The sequence below is a fragment of the Platalea leucorodia genome, assembly GCF_965183815.1.
Source record: "Platalea leucorodia genome assembly, chromosome: 4".
Taxonomy (NCBI): Eukaryota; Metazoa; Chordata; class Aves; order Pelecaniformes; family Threskiornithidae; genus Platalea; species Platalea leucorodia.
Genome location: NC_138826.1, coordinates 107,252,731 through 107,267,910, shown reverse-complemented (window position 1 = coordinate 107,267,910; position 15,180 = coordinate 107,252,731). Strand labels below are relative to the sequence as shown.

Sequence of the window (15,180 nt, the reverse complement as noted above, 5' to 3'; positions counted from 1 at the left end):
GTGACTAACTATGCAGCCATTTAACATAAGAAAGCCAATGAGACAGAATCAGCCACTTTTCTATTAATCATCACTAACCCCTCCACAGACCATACGTGCTTTTTAACCCCACAGGTATCATTTTAGTATCATAATATATGAAGACCTCTACAGCATCTTTCCATTCTCAAGTTTTCCAAATACAAACTGGAGAGAAAATTTCCTTAAGCAAGTATGTGGTTTTGCCAGTATTGCTACAGTAACTCAGGCAGAAGGAACTTAATATGAAAACCTGTAAGATTAAGTAAGATCAAATACCCACTAAAACCAATCCATTTTTAAACATGAACTAAACCTAGTATTTTAATTACTATACTTGTTCTAAGCCTCCAGTTTCATCAATTTGATATTTTGAATCTTCCTTTATCCAACATAGCTGTAATTAAAGGTACATGCAAAAGACTAGCAAAACTAAATTATACTCTGTAAAATTGTATTTAGTATCACTAAAATCCCAGTTTCTTTTGACCTACAGTAATACTCATAAACAACCAAATGATGTTCCACTTTACTGGGCAAATAAAATACCTCTATTTTCCAACACAAAGACTGCAGATATGTTTCTAAAACCTGTCAGGACAAAACATAAAAAAATCTAAATTGAACAAATCGTAACAAAGTAAACTGAGTTTCAAGAACATTTGAATTTTCAAGCCTTGCTCAGCAAAGTTCCACAGAACACACTGAGACTCATAGGAAGCAGGAATGACATAAAAATTACCTACAGACAATTATAGTAATACCATTGACACTAACTGGAAGAGAATTAGCAGAAAAACAGAATGAAAAGCTATGAAAGCGTCTATTTTGGGAACTGGAATTAATTCTGAGGCCTTGCCAACTATTCCTCCTAGCTCCGTATCCAAAAAACTTCAGCTTTCAAAGATGAGAAAGCCTGCTTGGACAGATGAAACCCTACTCTTCCCACACAGAACCTCTGGCAGCAGCTGCCTATCAACCAGCGTTTGTAAAATTTGCCTTTCAATATACCTTTTTTTCTTTTTTTTTTTTTTTTTTTAAACACAGTGGAGAGAGACAGTTTTGTTGCTGTGTCTGTACGTTATCCCTTCCCTCAATAAAAAGCTCAAGTTACTACATGATTTCTTAACTAAAAAGAAAAAACAAACAAACCCTTTTGATCAGCTTTAAAGACAACACAGGTAAGATGAATAACTATGCAAAAATTGGAGTCCATTTGCACATCTCTATTTCCTTTTGAAAAAGGATAAGGATAAGGTTTCTTTTGTAACTAGCAGAAGTCAGCTATGTACCCAACAGGGTATATATCAAATCCTGAAAAGACTAACAACGATTTCACTTAAACTTTTGTGCGACACAAGCCTGCAGAATCCCCATGTGGCGAATACACACTTTCCTAATTACAACTACTGTCCAGCTTTTGCATTGAAGATTTGAAGAAACAGGAATGTCCTGTTCCCGAATCACTGCCCTTACTAGTCTAAAGCAGTGTTTAATCATCTTCACAGTTATTCGTTTTTGTCTGTATGTCTTAAAATTCTAGCTATTGAATTTGCCTTTCTCTGCTAGGTTGAGAATCTTAACAGTATATCTACTGATATATCTTCTGAAGCCTAAACGTTTCTCCAGGTTCCTATTCTTTATTCTACATTTATTAGTATTTAAATAATATTTCATTTTGACTGAACATGTAGGTAGCACATGACTGTGAAACCAAGCATCTATTTTTCTACTTGACCAAACAGCTTGTAAAATTTTTCTTGGACAGGAAAGTAGAAAGTTGAACTTAATAGTTCAGAAAATGTTATGTTATTTCAATCAATTCTCCATTAGTTATAACAGGTTACTTCATTCCTATTCTAACAATTAAGTTTGTGATCTTCCAAACCTCTGGATAAGGAAAAAAAAAAACAATCAAAAACCCCCACCCTGCCATACTGGAAAACCTCCTTAGTCTTCTCAGAAAACTCACATGCATAGATTTACTTCTGCTGCTTCCTATACATAATACTGAGTCATGACTTTTCCTTAAAATTATTCAAAATATTTTTCTGTGCTTCTTTTCTTTGTAGTAGTCAGAACCATACCACACGTGATTTTGAAATCTAATCTCAAAAGGCTAAATTCACATCAGCAGAAGATAAAGTATTGATCAAAAATCGCCTTTTTATCTGTAACAGAAGAAATATCAGAATTTATCTACTCATTTTTGTGCACTCTGTGACTTGACTATTGAATAAAAAACTGCTGGGAGACAGTTCTTCAGATAATGCGTTCTGAAAATCATGTTTTTGTACAGCACTTAAAAGATACAACACCTTCTAATTGCCACCAAAAAAATCTAATGAAAGTTCACATAACTGGTGAAACTCAGAAGTACTGAGAAATAAAAACACAAGAATTTTGATCTTCATAACTTCATTATCACATATATAATCATTGTGGACTGAAACCCTTAGAGGATGCACAGAATACTACGATGCACCTTACAGAAATAACTAACATTAATTGCTGTTTTAATGTTCTTTGCCCTGTACATGCAAAATAAACAGAAGACAGAAAAAAAAAAAATTATGTACACCACATACCTATACCCATTTTGTAAAAAGGGCATATTTAAATATGAGACAGCACTTCCATCCTCTGGATTTTTAGGGGGGTGAATCACTCCTCGGACATCAATCAACATGGCTTTTAATACCAGGTATACAAGTATCTTCCCCATTATTTTTACTCAAAACCAAAATCCACTTTTACAACTTATTAAATAAGTCACATTTTCTCAAACACATTAATTATTCTTATTTAGTAAGTCAACCAGAGTCAAGTTGAACTCGCTTGAAAATAAAGCTCTAAGTTACCTTATTTTTTTAAATACCACTGAGGCAAAGCTAGTGAACACTGTAGTAGCTTTTTGTTTGATTTAGGCAATATTATTTTTTTTATTTAAGCAAAGCAGTCAGGATGACATCAGCAGTGGTTTCCACATGTATCAGAAAGTTTCAAAGTTGATCAATCTCACAAGAAACATCAGTGAACAATGACTGCTAGCATCCCCTTCCACTTTACCTAGGTGATTCCATCATCTAATTATTAGGTACAGCCATAAGGCATACCTACATAATGCTCTCCTGTAATTAAAATAAGTATTTCTACATAATTGTGTGGAAGTATACATACATGTATACTCAAGGATAGACAGCTAACAAACATTAGTCTGGATTTATTCAGCTTTCAATTTTTTTTGCAACACTAGCTCTAGTAGTATGTTTCAATGTTTTTTTTTTTTTTATGCTGAATTTTAAGCAGCATTTCTTATTATTTTCCCCTCACTTAAAAAACTTTCTGAAGGTATTAAAAAACAAAAAATCCAGTACCCTAAAAAACCATTAAAACAAAAGAAACCCACAAGCCACATGTATGATTAAGAAGCATCATCTGTGAATGCAGACTAACAGTGTCTCAAAGGCCCTGTAAATGTTCCTTTCTGCTTATTTTGCGTTTCATCACTTTCTGTTCATTTATTTTTCTGGTCCATACTTCATTTTAGAGACAATCAAGATTCCTGTGTCAAGATAACAAGACTACATTTAATTATTTGGCAAGACAGTTCAGGATAGTTCAACTGGATAAATAATAAAACAAAAGAAAACACTGGTTCTGCGCTGAGACATACAGTAACAGAAATACAGTTTTACCACCAGAAGCAATACACTTTCTAATAAAAGCGATCAAAAATCAATTAATTTGCAGCATATAAATGTTGATTTCTAAAGACAGCTGAAAATATTTAAGAGTCTCAGAAATTTTTGCTCTCAGTTATCTGCCCACTACTTACCTACTTTCATAAGGATCTTTTAATCCTCTTTCGATAATATGATGCAAAACAACTGATCCATACAACATGGAAAACAAGGATAACACCTCGTTCCTACTTATTATGAAAGTGGGGCCTTTTTTGCTTATTTTTTGCTCTCTGTACAAGTATTGTATTTCAAACACTTTCTTAATTTCAGACACTATAAATATACCATGTACAAACCAAAACTAAAGATGAAAGCAAATATTTATATACTTTAAAATATCCGCTTCCACTTAATAGAGCAATACTTGCATGAATGGTATTTTAATAAAGCAGATGACATTGTATCTCAGTGTATATTTTGAACATATTTAAGATTAAATATTTTATATCACATTAAATTTACCCCCAAGTATATAGCCACAATATCCTAGTTTCCAACATTTTTTAAGAACACGAATATCGACTGGCTTTGCTTTTCATCAAGCAATCACATTTTCAATGCCTCTTTTGACACACAAGATCAAGAGACTACACCAAAAGGATGATATTTGTACTAAAGAATCAAGCACTCAAAAGTAAGAGAAATCAGATAGTTTTCACAGCTAACACTGCAACTCTTCTCCTTTGTGTATCCATCCTATTCCCTTACAAAGGACGAGGATGATCAGCAACGGGGGGGGGGGGGGGGGAAGATCCACAAGAAATGGAGCACAGAGCCAGTACAAGATAACTCACACAGACAAGAAGCTAGATGTAGATTGCCAGGTCAGCCCTAAAAGTTAGGATTTCCTAACTTGGAAATTCTGGACATGCAATCTAAATAAAATATTTCTAGTATTTTATTAGGGGGAAAAAAAAATACCATTTATCTACTAAGCAAAATTCGACCATCACACATCATCAGTGGAGAACGAACACTGCAAGAACAAATTTGCCACTGTCTTCAGACAAACTAGCTGGCGGCAGTGGGAGGCCACTTTTCTGATGACCGTTTGCCAAAAAGTGCAGGTACTGCCTGTCCCTCCCATACGGAGGTACAGTTTGAGGGAGCGTCCTTCCCCACTCGCCCCGCCACGTAACACAGCTGCTCTGACACTTCCCAGAAACATGTGACTTGTAGACTAAGCTCATTTCTGCCTTTTCAACAACAACAACAACAAAAAGCTGATGAATGCAAGCAGTACAACGTAAGCAACAATCTTCAACAGTTCTATACTTCAAGAAAAATTGAATGGAATTTCCTAGTAAAGAGCCACCACACTTCTGTAGCCAGAAGGCCTGATGCAAATCATACACATGTAAGAGGTTCCCCAGTGGTCCCATACGCTATTCCCAGTGCTAAGCAAGTTACTAAGAAGTCAGCACTGAAAACTGAAGTCACCTTAAGGTTCTAACATAGAAGGTTCTAACATGACCTACTGCACCTTTGGAAGTGGATACTTAGGTACAGACTTTCTAAAATACCTAGGCAACAGGACAGATAGATGCTCAGCATTACTAAAAAAAGAAAAAAAAAAAAAAAAGACAGGAGAAGCAAGCATTCTCCTCCTACCATCAATGGTTAAAAACTTCTGATCCCACACCCTTAAATCAGTAGTTCACAGATGATAGTCTGAGAGGCCATATAATTAGATTACAAATGACCTACTGAATGACACTATGTATGTAATTTAACAGCAAAAGCTTGCAGTATGACATCTGTGAAACAAATTCTGGTAACTGAAAAGTGTTCAGCTCTAAAAATCATTCAAGGCAGTAGTGTAGAAGCCTGACCTGCAGATAAGCTGATACAGAAATTCATGAGCTACAGAGAGTAGAAATTATGAAGTATGTTGTTCTACACCAGTCTCTTTAACATATCCTGTACATTAAGATAGGTGTTTCAGAAAACAGAATTATTACAAATGGTGTTATTAAAATGCCCAGCCTTTAATATACACTCACTATCCAGGTAAGGAAACAGCATAAAATCCTTCCGCCTTAAGCTGAACATAAATGGCAAGAGGGTTTTCCTCAAGCTTCAGCAGGTGTGCTCAGGGGCTACATCCACCAAGTATTTTCCCCCTCACTATCATCTTCATATTTCTATATTCTCCAGCTACCAACTCTAAAGAACCAGCTATATGCCAAGGAGACATATATTCTAGTTATTAATGATTAAGAAAGTACCCCAAACCAAACATCTCCACATGTGCCTCAATTTCCAGAGATGCTGAAAACACGTTCATTTCAAATTCTTCAGGCGAAAAGCACTAGTGTTTAAACACTAAGCATATATGTTTCTTCTCTGATAATTTAAATAGCTTAATTACTCTTCCTCGAGATCTCTGGAAAGGCAAATCATGTTTCAGCTCCAAGGGAAAAAAGTGCATTAAAAAACAGATTAGAGGAAAGGGATCATTTAAATGAAGAATGCTGCAAAATGATCCACATCATTCATTATTACTTTATGGGTATGTATTTAACTCAAAGACATGAGTTTTTCTAAAGGGCGGGGGGGGAAGAATAGCAAAGACTATTAGACAACTGGGATTTGGGTCTGCAGCATAATCACTTTTCCTTTTAATATGCTCAGTTCTGTTTTACTTCAGGTTTTAGTTTTCTAGGACTAAGCACGTTCACATTACAAAGAGTACTTAAGCAAGAGTCTCCTTTAGATGAAGACAAGCAATTTTATTTACAATTTTATTTATTTAGTTAGTTATTTTATTGTCAATTTTATTTACAATAAAGCTCAACTTCAAAATAGTTTTAAACTGTGTGCATTTTTTACACTTCTGACATAGAATATAGGAACTATACTTGTGTCCATGAACATGAAACTGAGCAAACAGAAGAAAGCTGAATCTCTCTGCAGTCTTGAGAAGAAATTTAGTAGCTGTTTAAAAAAAAGAAAAACCCAAAAAAAACTCTTTGTACTGCTGTTCCTGGCATCTAATGACATTGTTAAAAAAAAAAAATATCTGACTACAATATCCTTTTAGGGTCTGGCTTTTATGAAAGTTATCAATGGAAAGAATTGACAGAGGTACAACTGAGAACATTCATTCTAATCCTCAGCTCTCACTTAGTTCATGTTCTTTCTTACTTTGTCTTAAAAAACCAAAACACACTACACCACCAATCAGGATTGTCCTAATTAAGACAAAGCCAAATTCTTTTATATGAACTCCCCCCTCTCACAGACAACAGTACCTGTTTAAATAACAGTATTAGTTGCTTATTGCCAACTTAACCTTTTCTGCAGTGCATCACTAAACAAAAATACCATTTTCCCAAGCAAATCATAACAGAAACAGTGCAATCAATCTGATGTTTGTGAACACCACACAGGAGCTAAAGGCTGTTTGTCAAAGTCAGTCAATAAGCAGCTACTTGCATTAAGAAAACTTATTACGGGAAAGGACTGCAGTCTCAAAACATGTATTTATTTAGATTAATTTAACCAGCCTTAATTGTCCACTACCTGAGATTTGGGACTCAGCTTTCAAAAAAGCATGGTTTATTTTTATTATTTTAAGAGCTCTCACTGTCCTGAGCATTCAGAGTCCTGTCACAGTACAAACCATGAATCAGCACATGGAAGTGGTGCCTGTTTTGAGAAACTTTCTAAACTACTGTTGTTAAATCAGTAAGAATTTAATTCAAGGGGTGAACAAACATATTGATGTTGTAAATGCTAGAAACAAAACAAATACTCCATGAAGACAAACTTAGTTTTAGTCCCAACAGTCCAATTTTGCATTTCTCAGCCCAGTATGTTATGCCTCAAAGGTTCAGCAAAGCCAAAACAGTACCTTTCTACCCCAGAGCTTTCTCTTATTGCTCGAATTCCAGAAATGAATTATCTCCATTGCTGAAATGCATTATAACTCAGTTTAACTGGAAGAAATCTGAAAAGAGGTGCTACTGTTCTAAGCTAACTCAAGTTCATGCTGAGGTTTTGAACTCCTGAAATAATATTAAAAATCTCTGTTTTGCTCCAATTCTGTTATTACTTATGAAAATACCACTTGAAACACCCCTGCTTTCTGACGCGCCACTTCACTAGTCTCACCAGATCTAGAGCCATCTGCCAGCCCCCCCCGATCGCCACTGTTAAAATACAAAAATATGGCATGTTAAATGTAAAGAGCAGTTTCAGTTCTGGTGTTCATGCTTTATATTTGCACTCACATAACAAAAGCTCCTGCAAGAACTGCAAAATACACACTAATACAAAAATCAGCTTAAAGAGAACTTCTTACAAAGTATAAATTCATAAGCAAAGACAAGATTAGGATTACAATTCTTTGTCGCATGCATTAATTCATATTTGTTCAAACACAAACATTTTACTGAAGTTACAGGATAGATATTTGATAGCACCATTGAACGGGAGGGCATATCCATTTCAGGTTCCATGACTAAGAATATATTAACCAACTAACTTACCATCACTTACTTGCTAACTTTTCTAAAAAATGTCTGCAAGGTACCACATTCATCCAGGCCTTGATAAACACTATTGCATTTGCAAAAGGAAAAATGCAAATTTAGGAAAAGCCTCCTGAAAAGTTACTATGCCCCACAAGGAAAACACTTCCTGGAGCATTTTTTGTACTAGTTACATAGATCTTACAGTACGAGTTTATACTTAACTTAGGTGAGATGAACAAGATTCATATCTTATATATGAAAATGTAGTTTTCATTTTGTGGGTCTTAAAATTCGGAAAAGAAGTTTAGATTCCCAAACTATGAATACAGTTAACCATGAGCTTAGCTGTTTTTTTTTAATATGAAGTTCAACTACATATGCTATTCTGAATTCAGTGGTTAATTCTCAAAAGTACAGTGAATGACAACAACTGAGCACACCATGTGATTTGGTCTGACAAAATAAAAAAAATAATAAAAGAAAAGGTTTCTGAAGACAAGACAGACCATTTGACCACTTACTAATTTTTCTGGGTAAGTTACTGCATTTTTAACGCAGTTTCACAAAAGCACCATGTACATAATTTACATTAATCCTCTGAGTATGGCCTTTAAGGAAAGCATGTAAGAAATGCACAAAAAACAAGTCGGCATCTAAAAGCATTGGTTTAAAATTAAACAGATAATTCAGTAAAGGTTTCTCTCACTCGCATAGTTTGCTTACCTCTGTGGGGGGATATAAGGAGCAGATACTGTTGGCATAACTGTACAGGGTTCAACCACTGTTTTCTTGGCCTTTTTTGTCTTTTTTCTGACTTTTGATGTAGACCTAGCAGTTCTGACTGATCCCTCCTTTCTACAAACACCATTTTTGATTTCAGCTTCTCCATAAATATTTAGAGGTCTCCGTGTACAACCTGGTGGAGTATGTACATCACAATAGGCAGTCTTTTTTACAGAGAATGTTGTCCCACTGCCAGTTAGTTCTTTCACAGGTTCCATCTTCATATATAGACCAGCCTTTTGAGCACACGTCACATGGAATGCAGTATAGCAGTTTGCTTTGTGGCACTGGATGCAGGCACCAACACCTTTCTGTTTACAGAGGTAGCATGTTAACTTCCATCTGGCTGGGGGAATGTTCCTGACACCATCAATTGGCTCAATAAAAACTGTATTGGCAAATCCAACTTCTGGAATCCACAAAGCACACACCACGTGTCCCCAACGATCATCATCAGTCTTTTTAAAGGCACCTCCCTTGTTTGGGCACAGCACACAGTCTACAGGCCGAGAACGGGACTGCAGACAGTGTCTGCAGAGCCACTGGCCCTCAGGTATATATGGCACCCCATAGCATTCCTGATGTACTGCTAAATTACACATATCACAAAACAGGATTACATTGCTGTTCTGACATTCACCATCCATGCATATACAACACACCGCATCTTCATCGATTAAAGACTGATGATCACCCTGTTTTTGGTTCTCACAGTAAGACTCTTTTTCAAACCTATCCATAAGGAATTCAAACATATTTTGTGAAACAACTGACACTCCATCACTTTTCCGCTTCTCATTTATTATTTCTAACCATGCATAATCTTCTTCATCCATGTCATACTCAACTTCGTTATCAAGCTCTTCTGCTGACTTCTCAATGAATTTGTAATACACTGGAGGTCTCCGAGGAGCCGAAGGGGGACTGTATTCAACAATCCGTACTTTTGGTTCTGGAAGAGGAGTTGCTGTAGCAGGTATACCATGTGAGCTTGGCAGAGCTTCATTTTTCTTTTTCACTTTGTTATTTTTATGCCGTTTGCTTCTTAGACAAACTGGTGGTCTTTCACTATTTTCTTTATTGCTGTTGCATTCACTCATTTCCTGGGCTGTAAGATCATCTTCTAATATAATCTCTAAAGGATCAAAGATACTGATCCTATGCAGGCGACCTTCAATTTCTATTTCAACCATTCTTTGAGCTTGAGCGTATGTCAAGGTTTCTCGTGTGGGGGAGTGCTTAATACTGCATGGGGAAGAAGAATGCCTTGCTGCCGATACTCGATGACATCTTCCTTTTCTCCTCATTTGGTAATGTTTACCTAAAATTAGAGCAACAGTTAATATTATGAACTCCAAACATTCATATTAAAATATTAGTTTTATTATAGCAAGAAAAAACCCATCAGTTCTATAGCCCCCAAGCTATCTACTCCGTTAAAAAAAAAAAATAAAAAAGCCTGTCACCCTTACTTAATAGGACGGCTCACACTGTTTTCCACAAATTTAACCTAATGACAAATACATCTCCTAAATAACAGCTTCTCTAAGCAAACATAGCTATACAAAATCCTTGATAGAAAAACCCTACAGAAAAGCTATCTGTAAGACCTCTGCATGAGAAAAAAAACATTTCAGAAGTGCCACAAAAAAAATTACACCTGTTATATTCTATTAAAGGTTTTCTTACAATGTCTCCTAATACCTTAAGGGTGTCTGCAGTTTCAATTTTTTTTCAACAGCTACAGATTACTTTCTCCAGATCTGCCCCCGAAAGAACTAACATAATCGTGACAGAAAAACAAGTTTCCCTGCAATTTCTTCCAGTGCAAACTGAAACAGTTATGTTAACAAGTCAATTATTACACCTATACTTAAAGCTAGAAAAACATGCATACTTCCAAATTTGGCAAGTATGCAGTTTGACAGCCCTTTACTTTTTTAATTCTCTCTTCTCAATTCTTAGTGACCCTATTATTCTTTACAAAATCACAAGGACACAACTGAACTTGCAAGCTCGATATGGTGCAATACAGACTACAACTAGGAAATATTCCACCTGTGAAGCAGATTTGACTTATAGCGAAAACATGCTCCCTGCATGTAAGTGTGAGTGTATGCACACCCTTGTCCCTCAACAGATTCTTCAAGAGTTGTTCTCAGAGCAACCGGGGTAGATAAAAAAATTTCCCTGTCTTTAAATCCAATCCTAAGGTCTTAAACATAATTTTCAAGTTTATCACTTACTGGAAAAAAATTGTTCCACATACTGCACAAAGACAGAGCTCTCTCCCCCCACCCCCAAGCACGATGACTAGGACAAGCACGCATTTTGATCACAAAATTTCTAATTAAAACCTTCCATACTTATGCCTTCTGACATTTTAATGCTGGGGTTGTTTTCCTATGAGGGTTGAAAATATTACAAAACCAACTGATAACGTCAAGTTTAAAAGTTCTGTCCCCCTCCTTCCTTCTTCCTAATAAATCATTAATAAATAGCAAAATTCAACCTCAGCTACAGAAAAACTCTTGATCTTTAATCACTTGCTGAAAGTATTATCAGGCCTCACTGTTTCAATTCTGACAAATCAGAAATTCTGCACTTCACGTCAGTGTTGTGTATTAGTTAAAATAATGCAACTAGTGTTAGCACGTACTGCCAAAATAGCAGAGAACTATAGAGATCAAAACACAAGTATCGTTAAAGACTGGTATATTTATATCATGAAGAAAATAGGAAGGACTGAAACAATCACATAAACTACTCCACGTAGCCTGCCTTTTGCTTAGTCTATGATGCCTATCTCTAAAGGGACACCTTCAAAGTACTGAAGGAACTCCTTTCACAGGAAGACTAAATAATTTAAGCAGCTAGCGTTAAAACTAGTTCTTGAGAGGGTCTGATCTATCTGCTCTCACAAACTGACCTTGTTTTCCCAGAGAAATCACAAAGACGAAACTAAGCTGGTTGTATTATTCATGCAAGAATTGAGTTGCTCCTAGATCCGACTTTTACACAAATAATCCTTAACTCTTATTACTTCTTTTTATAGCGCAAGCACAAGACCAGACAGTCAGTGTTTAATCACGACAGACCTCTGATCTATATAAACAGATGAATAAAAAAGGCTCCACCTCTTCAAAAAAGTTTGGAAGAAATATTTGATCATTTAATTGTGTAAAACAACATAGGATTAAATCAACTCATTTCTTAACTGCAGGAAAAGTTTAAACCATTAATACTGCTATAGAAGGTCCAATAACTAGAAACGAAGACATACTTATGATTTAACTGAAATTAAAAGTTAGTTCCCAGTTTCACAATAGTTTTTATAATTCAGAGGCCAAAGATAACACAATGGCTCCCATTTCTGTTTATTATTGTGAACAAATAACGAGGGATTCTTCAGCTAAAACACACTGGTGTGTCAACGTACAGCAACCTACTACACATCAGAATGGTTTCATTTTATGTTTGGTTTGTTTGTTTTTTTTTTAATATGTCTTTCATTTAGTCACCAATCAAGAAAAAAAAGATAATTTACATTATGTTTACCTCATATAATCGCACTTCAATTCTGCCTAAATGTAAAAATCTGTTTTTTTGGTTTTTTTTAAAATATCCCTTCCTACATCTTGGCTGGTTGTGAATTTGTTCATAGTGGCTCATGAGGATAGTGACTGTCTGGGACAAAATACTGGGGGAAGGATGAGAGGTAGCCTTCAGATATCAAAAAAATGTGGAACTTGTCCACACTTTGCTAACTTAAGCCAGTACCACAGAAGAACACATTAATGCTAGGTTTCCAAGCTCTCCATCCCCCTCTGTTCCTGAGATTCTTAAGCATGACTGCAAGCAGGCAATAAGAACAGGAAGAAAATATTCAAAAGCACAAGCGTTCTTGCTTTAAGATTTAGGACTACTGTCATGAAAGTCGAATACACTGTACGAACCAGAACGATTAAGAACGATTGAGCTAACATCTGATCATCCTCCCTATAATACTCAACTGCAAATAAAGCTAAATTAGGAAGCAAATTACAGTCACAGTTAAATGCAGAATGGCTACCCTACAAATACAATGCAATGAACACAGAATTGGAACTGGTAGTACTCTGGCCAAATTTCATAGAAACTTAGTGTGAATAACTTAAATGCTCCAGAAGCCAAAACAGTGTTTTGTTTTGTTTTGTTTTGTTTCTCCAAAACTCTTCTGTCTGCAAATGTCCTATAAATATTCCGGAGGAAGACCAGATTCTGCACAGCAAATTCACGACTGGCAATTGGTTTGCTTTTCCTAGTCAATTATCAGACATCTTTCTTCCCTCCCCCCCGTAGATCCATAGGAATGAAGACCATGGACCTAAGTTTGGAAGAGTAAACAACGACAGTTTTTATTCAATATTAATAGAGATACCACACCAACAGGAAAATGAAATTACTTTAACGTACTTCTGTTAGCACTTTTCTGTCTCTTACAACAACTCAAAGGCTGCAGGAGATAAAACAGGAAAGTTATCCACAGCTTTCCTCTCTTGGAATTACATCAGCTGCTTGGGAAGAAAGTCACCAGCAGACGCTTTCCCTCACCACAACAAAAGCACCCGAAGTCAGCTGTTTGTGTGGAATGCACGGTATGAGGAGAAAAATACTTTTTATCGAAGTGCAGGATAGCTAAAACCAACAGGAAAAGTACGATAACGTATATACTTTTTGATTGCAAATTCCTTTTATAATCTCTGTCCTAGTTACCTTCCTCCTCTTCAAATAAATTGCCTTTGATCCCTGGATCCCCTGCTCAATGGAAAAGGGAATTCTATTCTCAATGGCCACTTTCATGCAGACCATTAAAAAGAGAAAGACACAGGAATGCTCTTTAGCCCTAGACAATGAGGCAGGGTGAGCAAACAGTGCTTACACGCACACGGGGCGGACACCGCCCACAACTTCAGCTGTGGAGCAGGAGCAATCCCCTCAGGGGAATGCAAAGAACGGGGGTTCAGGTCGCGCAGCGAACCGGCCGGCGGACGGCTGAGCGGCGCGGGGTCGCCGGAGCCGCTCTCCCCCGCGCCGCCGGCAGCGCCTGCCGCCCCCCGCGCCGCGCCGCGCCCCCCGGGATCCCGCAGCCGCCCCGGCCGCCCCGCGCACCGGGCCTGCCCACGCCCACGGGCCCGGCCCACGCCCACGGGCCCGCCCTCGCCGGTTCTGCGCGAACACTTCCTGCCCACGCCCAGGGAGCCTCCAGCGTGCACACACCCCTCCGCGCCGATGGTTCCTGCCCGGCCCCGGCATTCCCCCCTCCCGGCCCCCGGGAGGATGGTTCCTGCCCAGGCCCATCATCTCCAGCCCTTCCCAACAGTCGCCTCCCTCCCCTCCGCGAAAATACTCGGCCCACAAATATGGCGGCTGACAAAACAGCTCGAGCGGCGCCCTCCCCCAGACCGCCGCGCTCGGCTCCCCCCCGCGCAGCCTCCCCGCCCGCCCGCCTCGCCCCCGGCCGCCTCTCCCCGCCGCGCCCTCCCCCGCTGCCGTGCTCAGCCCGCCCTGCCCTGCCCTTCCCCCCGCCGGTCTCCGTCTCGCCGCGGCGGGACCCGCCGGTTCCCGGCCCCGCCGCCCCCCGCCCGCCGGCCCCCGCCGCCCGCCCGGCCTCACTCACGCTGTGGGAGCCGCCGAAGCGCGGCTGACAGACCTCCCGCTCCGCCTCTGCGGCCGACGCTGCGGCCGGTTTAATGGCGGAGGTCCCGCCGGTGCTGCCGCCTGGCCCCGCGTCCGGCAGCCGCGGGCGGGCGAACGGGCGCTGAGAGGGCCGCGCTGCCCGCGGCGGCGGCGACCCGGCGCTGGGTGCGGGGCTGCTGCTGCAGCCGGGCGCGGCGCATTCGTGAGGCGCGGCGCAGGTCGCCGTCCGGCTGCGGGCTCGGCGCTCAGCTCCCGGGGCTGAGAGGCTCCCCTCCCCCCTCGGCACAAACAATGCGGCTTCACCACAGCGCTGCGCCGGCGGGGGGAGGCGGGAGGGAGGGAGCGAGCGAGGGGAAGGGACGGGAGGGCGCCAGGCACCGCCCAGACCCGCCGCTGCCGCTGCCGCCGCGCCGCGGGGCGGGGCCTGCGCGCCGCCGCTCCCCCCGCCCCCGCAGGGCCGGGCGGCCTGGCACCAG

The 15,180-nt window shown here is 39.5% G+C and overlaps 1 protein-coding gene across 4 annotated transcripts in view; it reads right to left on the bottom strand.

The window, feature by feature from the left end:
• Window positions 1–15,051, bottom strand: part of BRD1 (bromodomain containing 1) — a 64,371-nt gene extending 49,320 nt beyond the window's left edge. For 3 of the 4 annotated variants that reach the window (XM_082309966.1, XM_082309965.1, XM_082309967.1), the window contains exons 1-2: window positions 14,685–15,051; window positions 8,966–10,346 (exon numbers count right to left, since the gene is read on the bottom strand). In XM_082309966.1, the coding sequence (XP_082166092.1) occupies window positions 8,966–10,332 (1,367 nt within the window). In that variant the 5' untranslated portion in view covers window positions 10,333–10,346; window positions 14,685–15,051. Of the gene's footprint in view, window positions 1–8,965; window positions 10,347–14,684 lie in introns of those variants that run through there. The other variant, XM_082309968.1, reaches the window with a different exon arrangement.
• Between the last annotated feature and the right edge of the window lie 129 nt (window positions 15,052–15,180).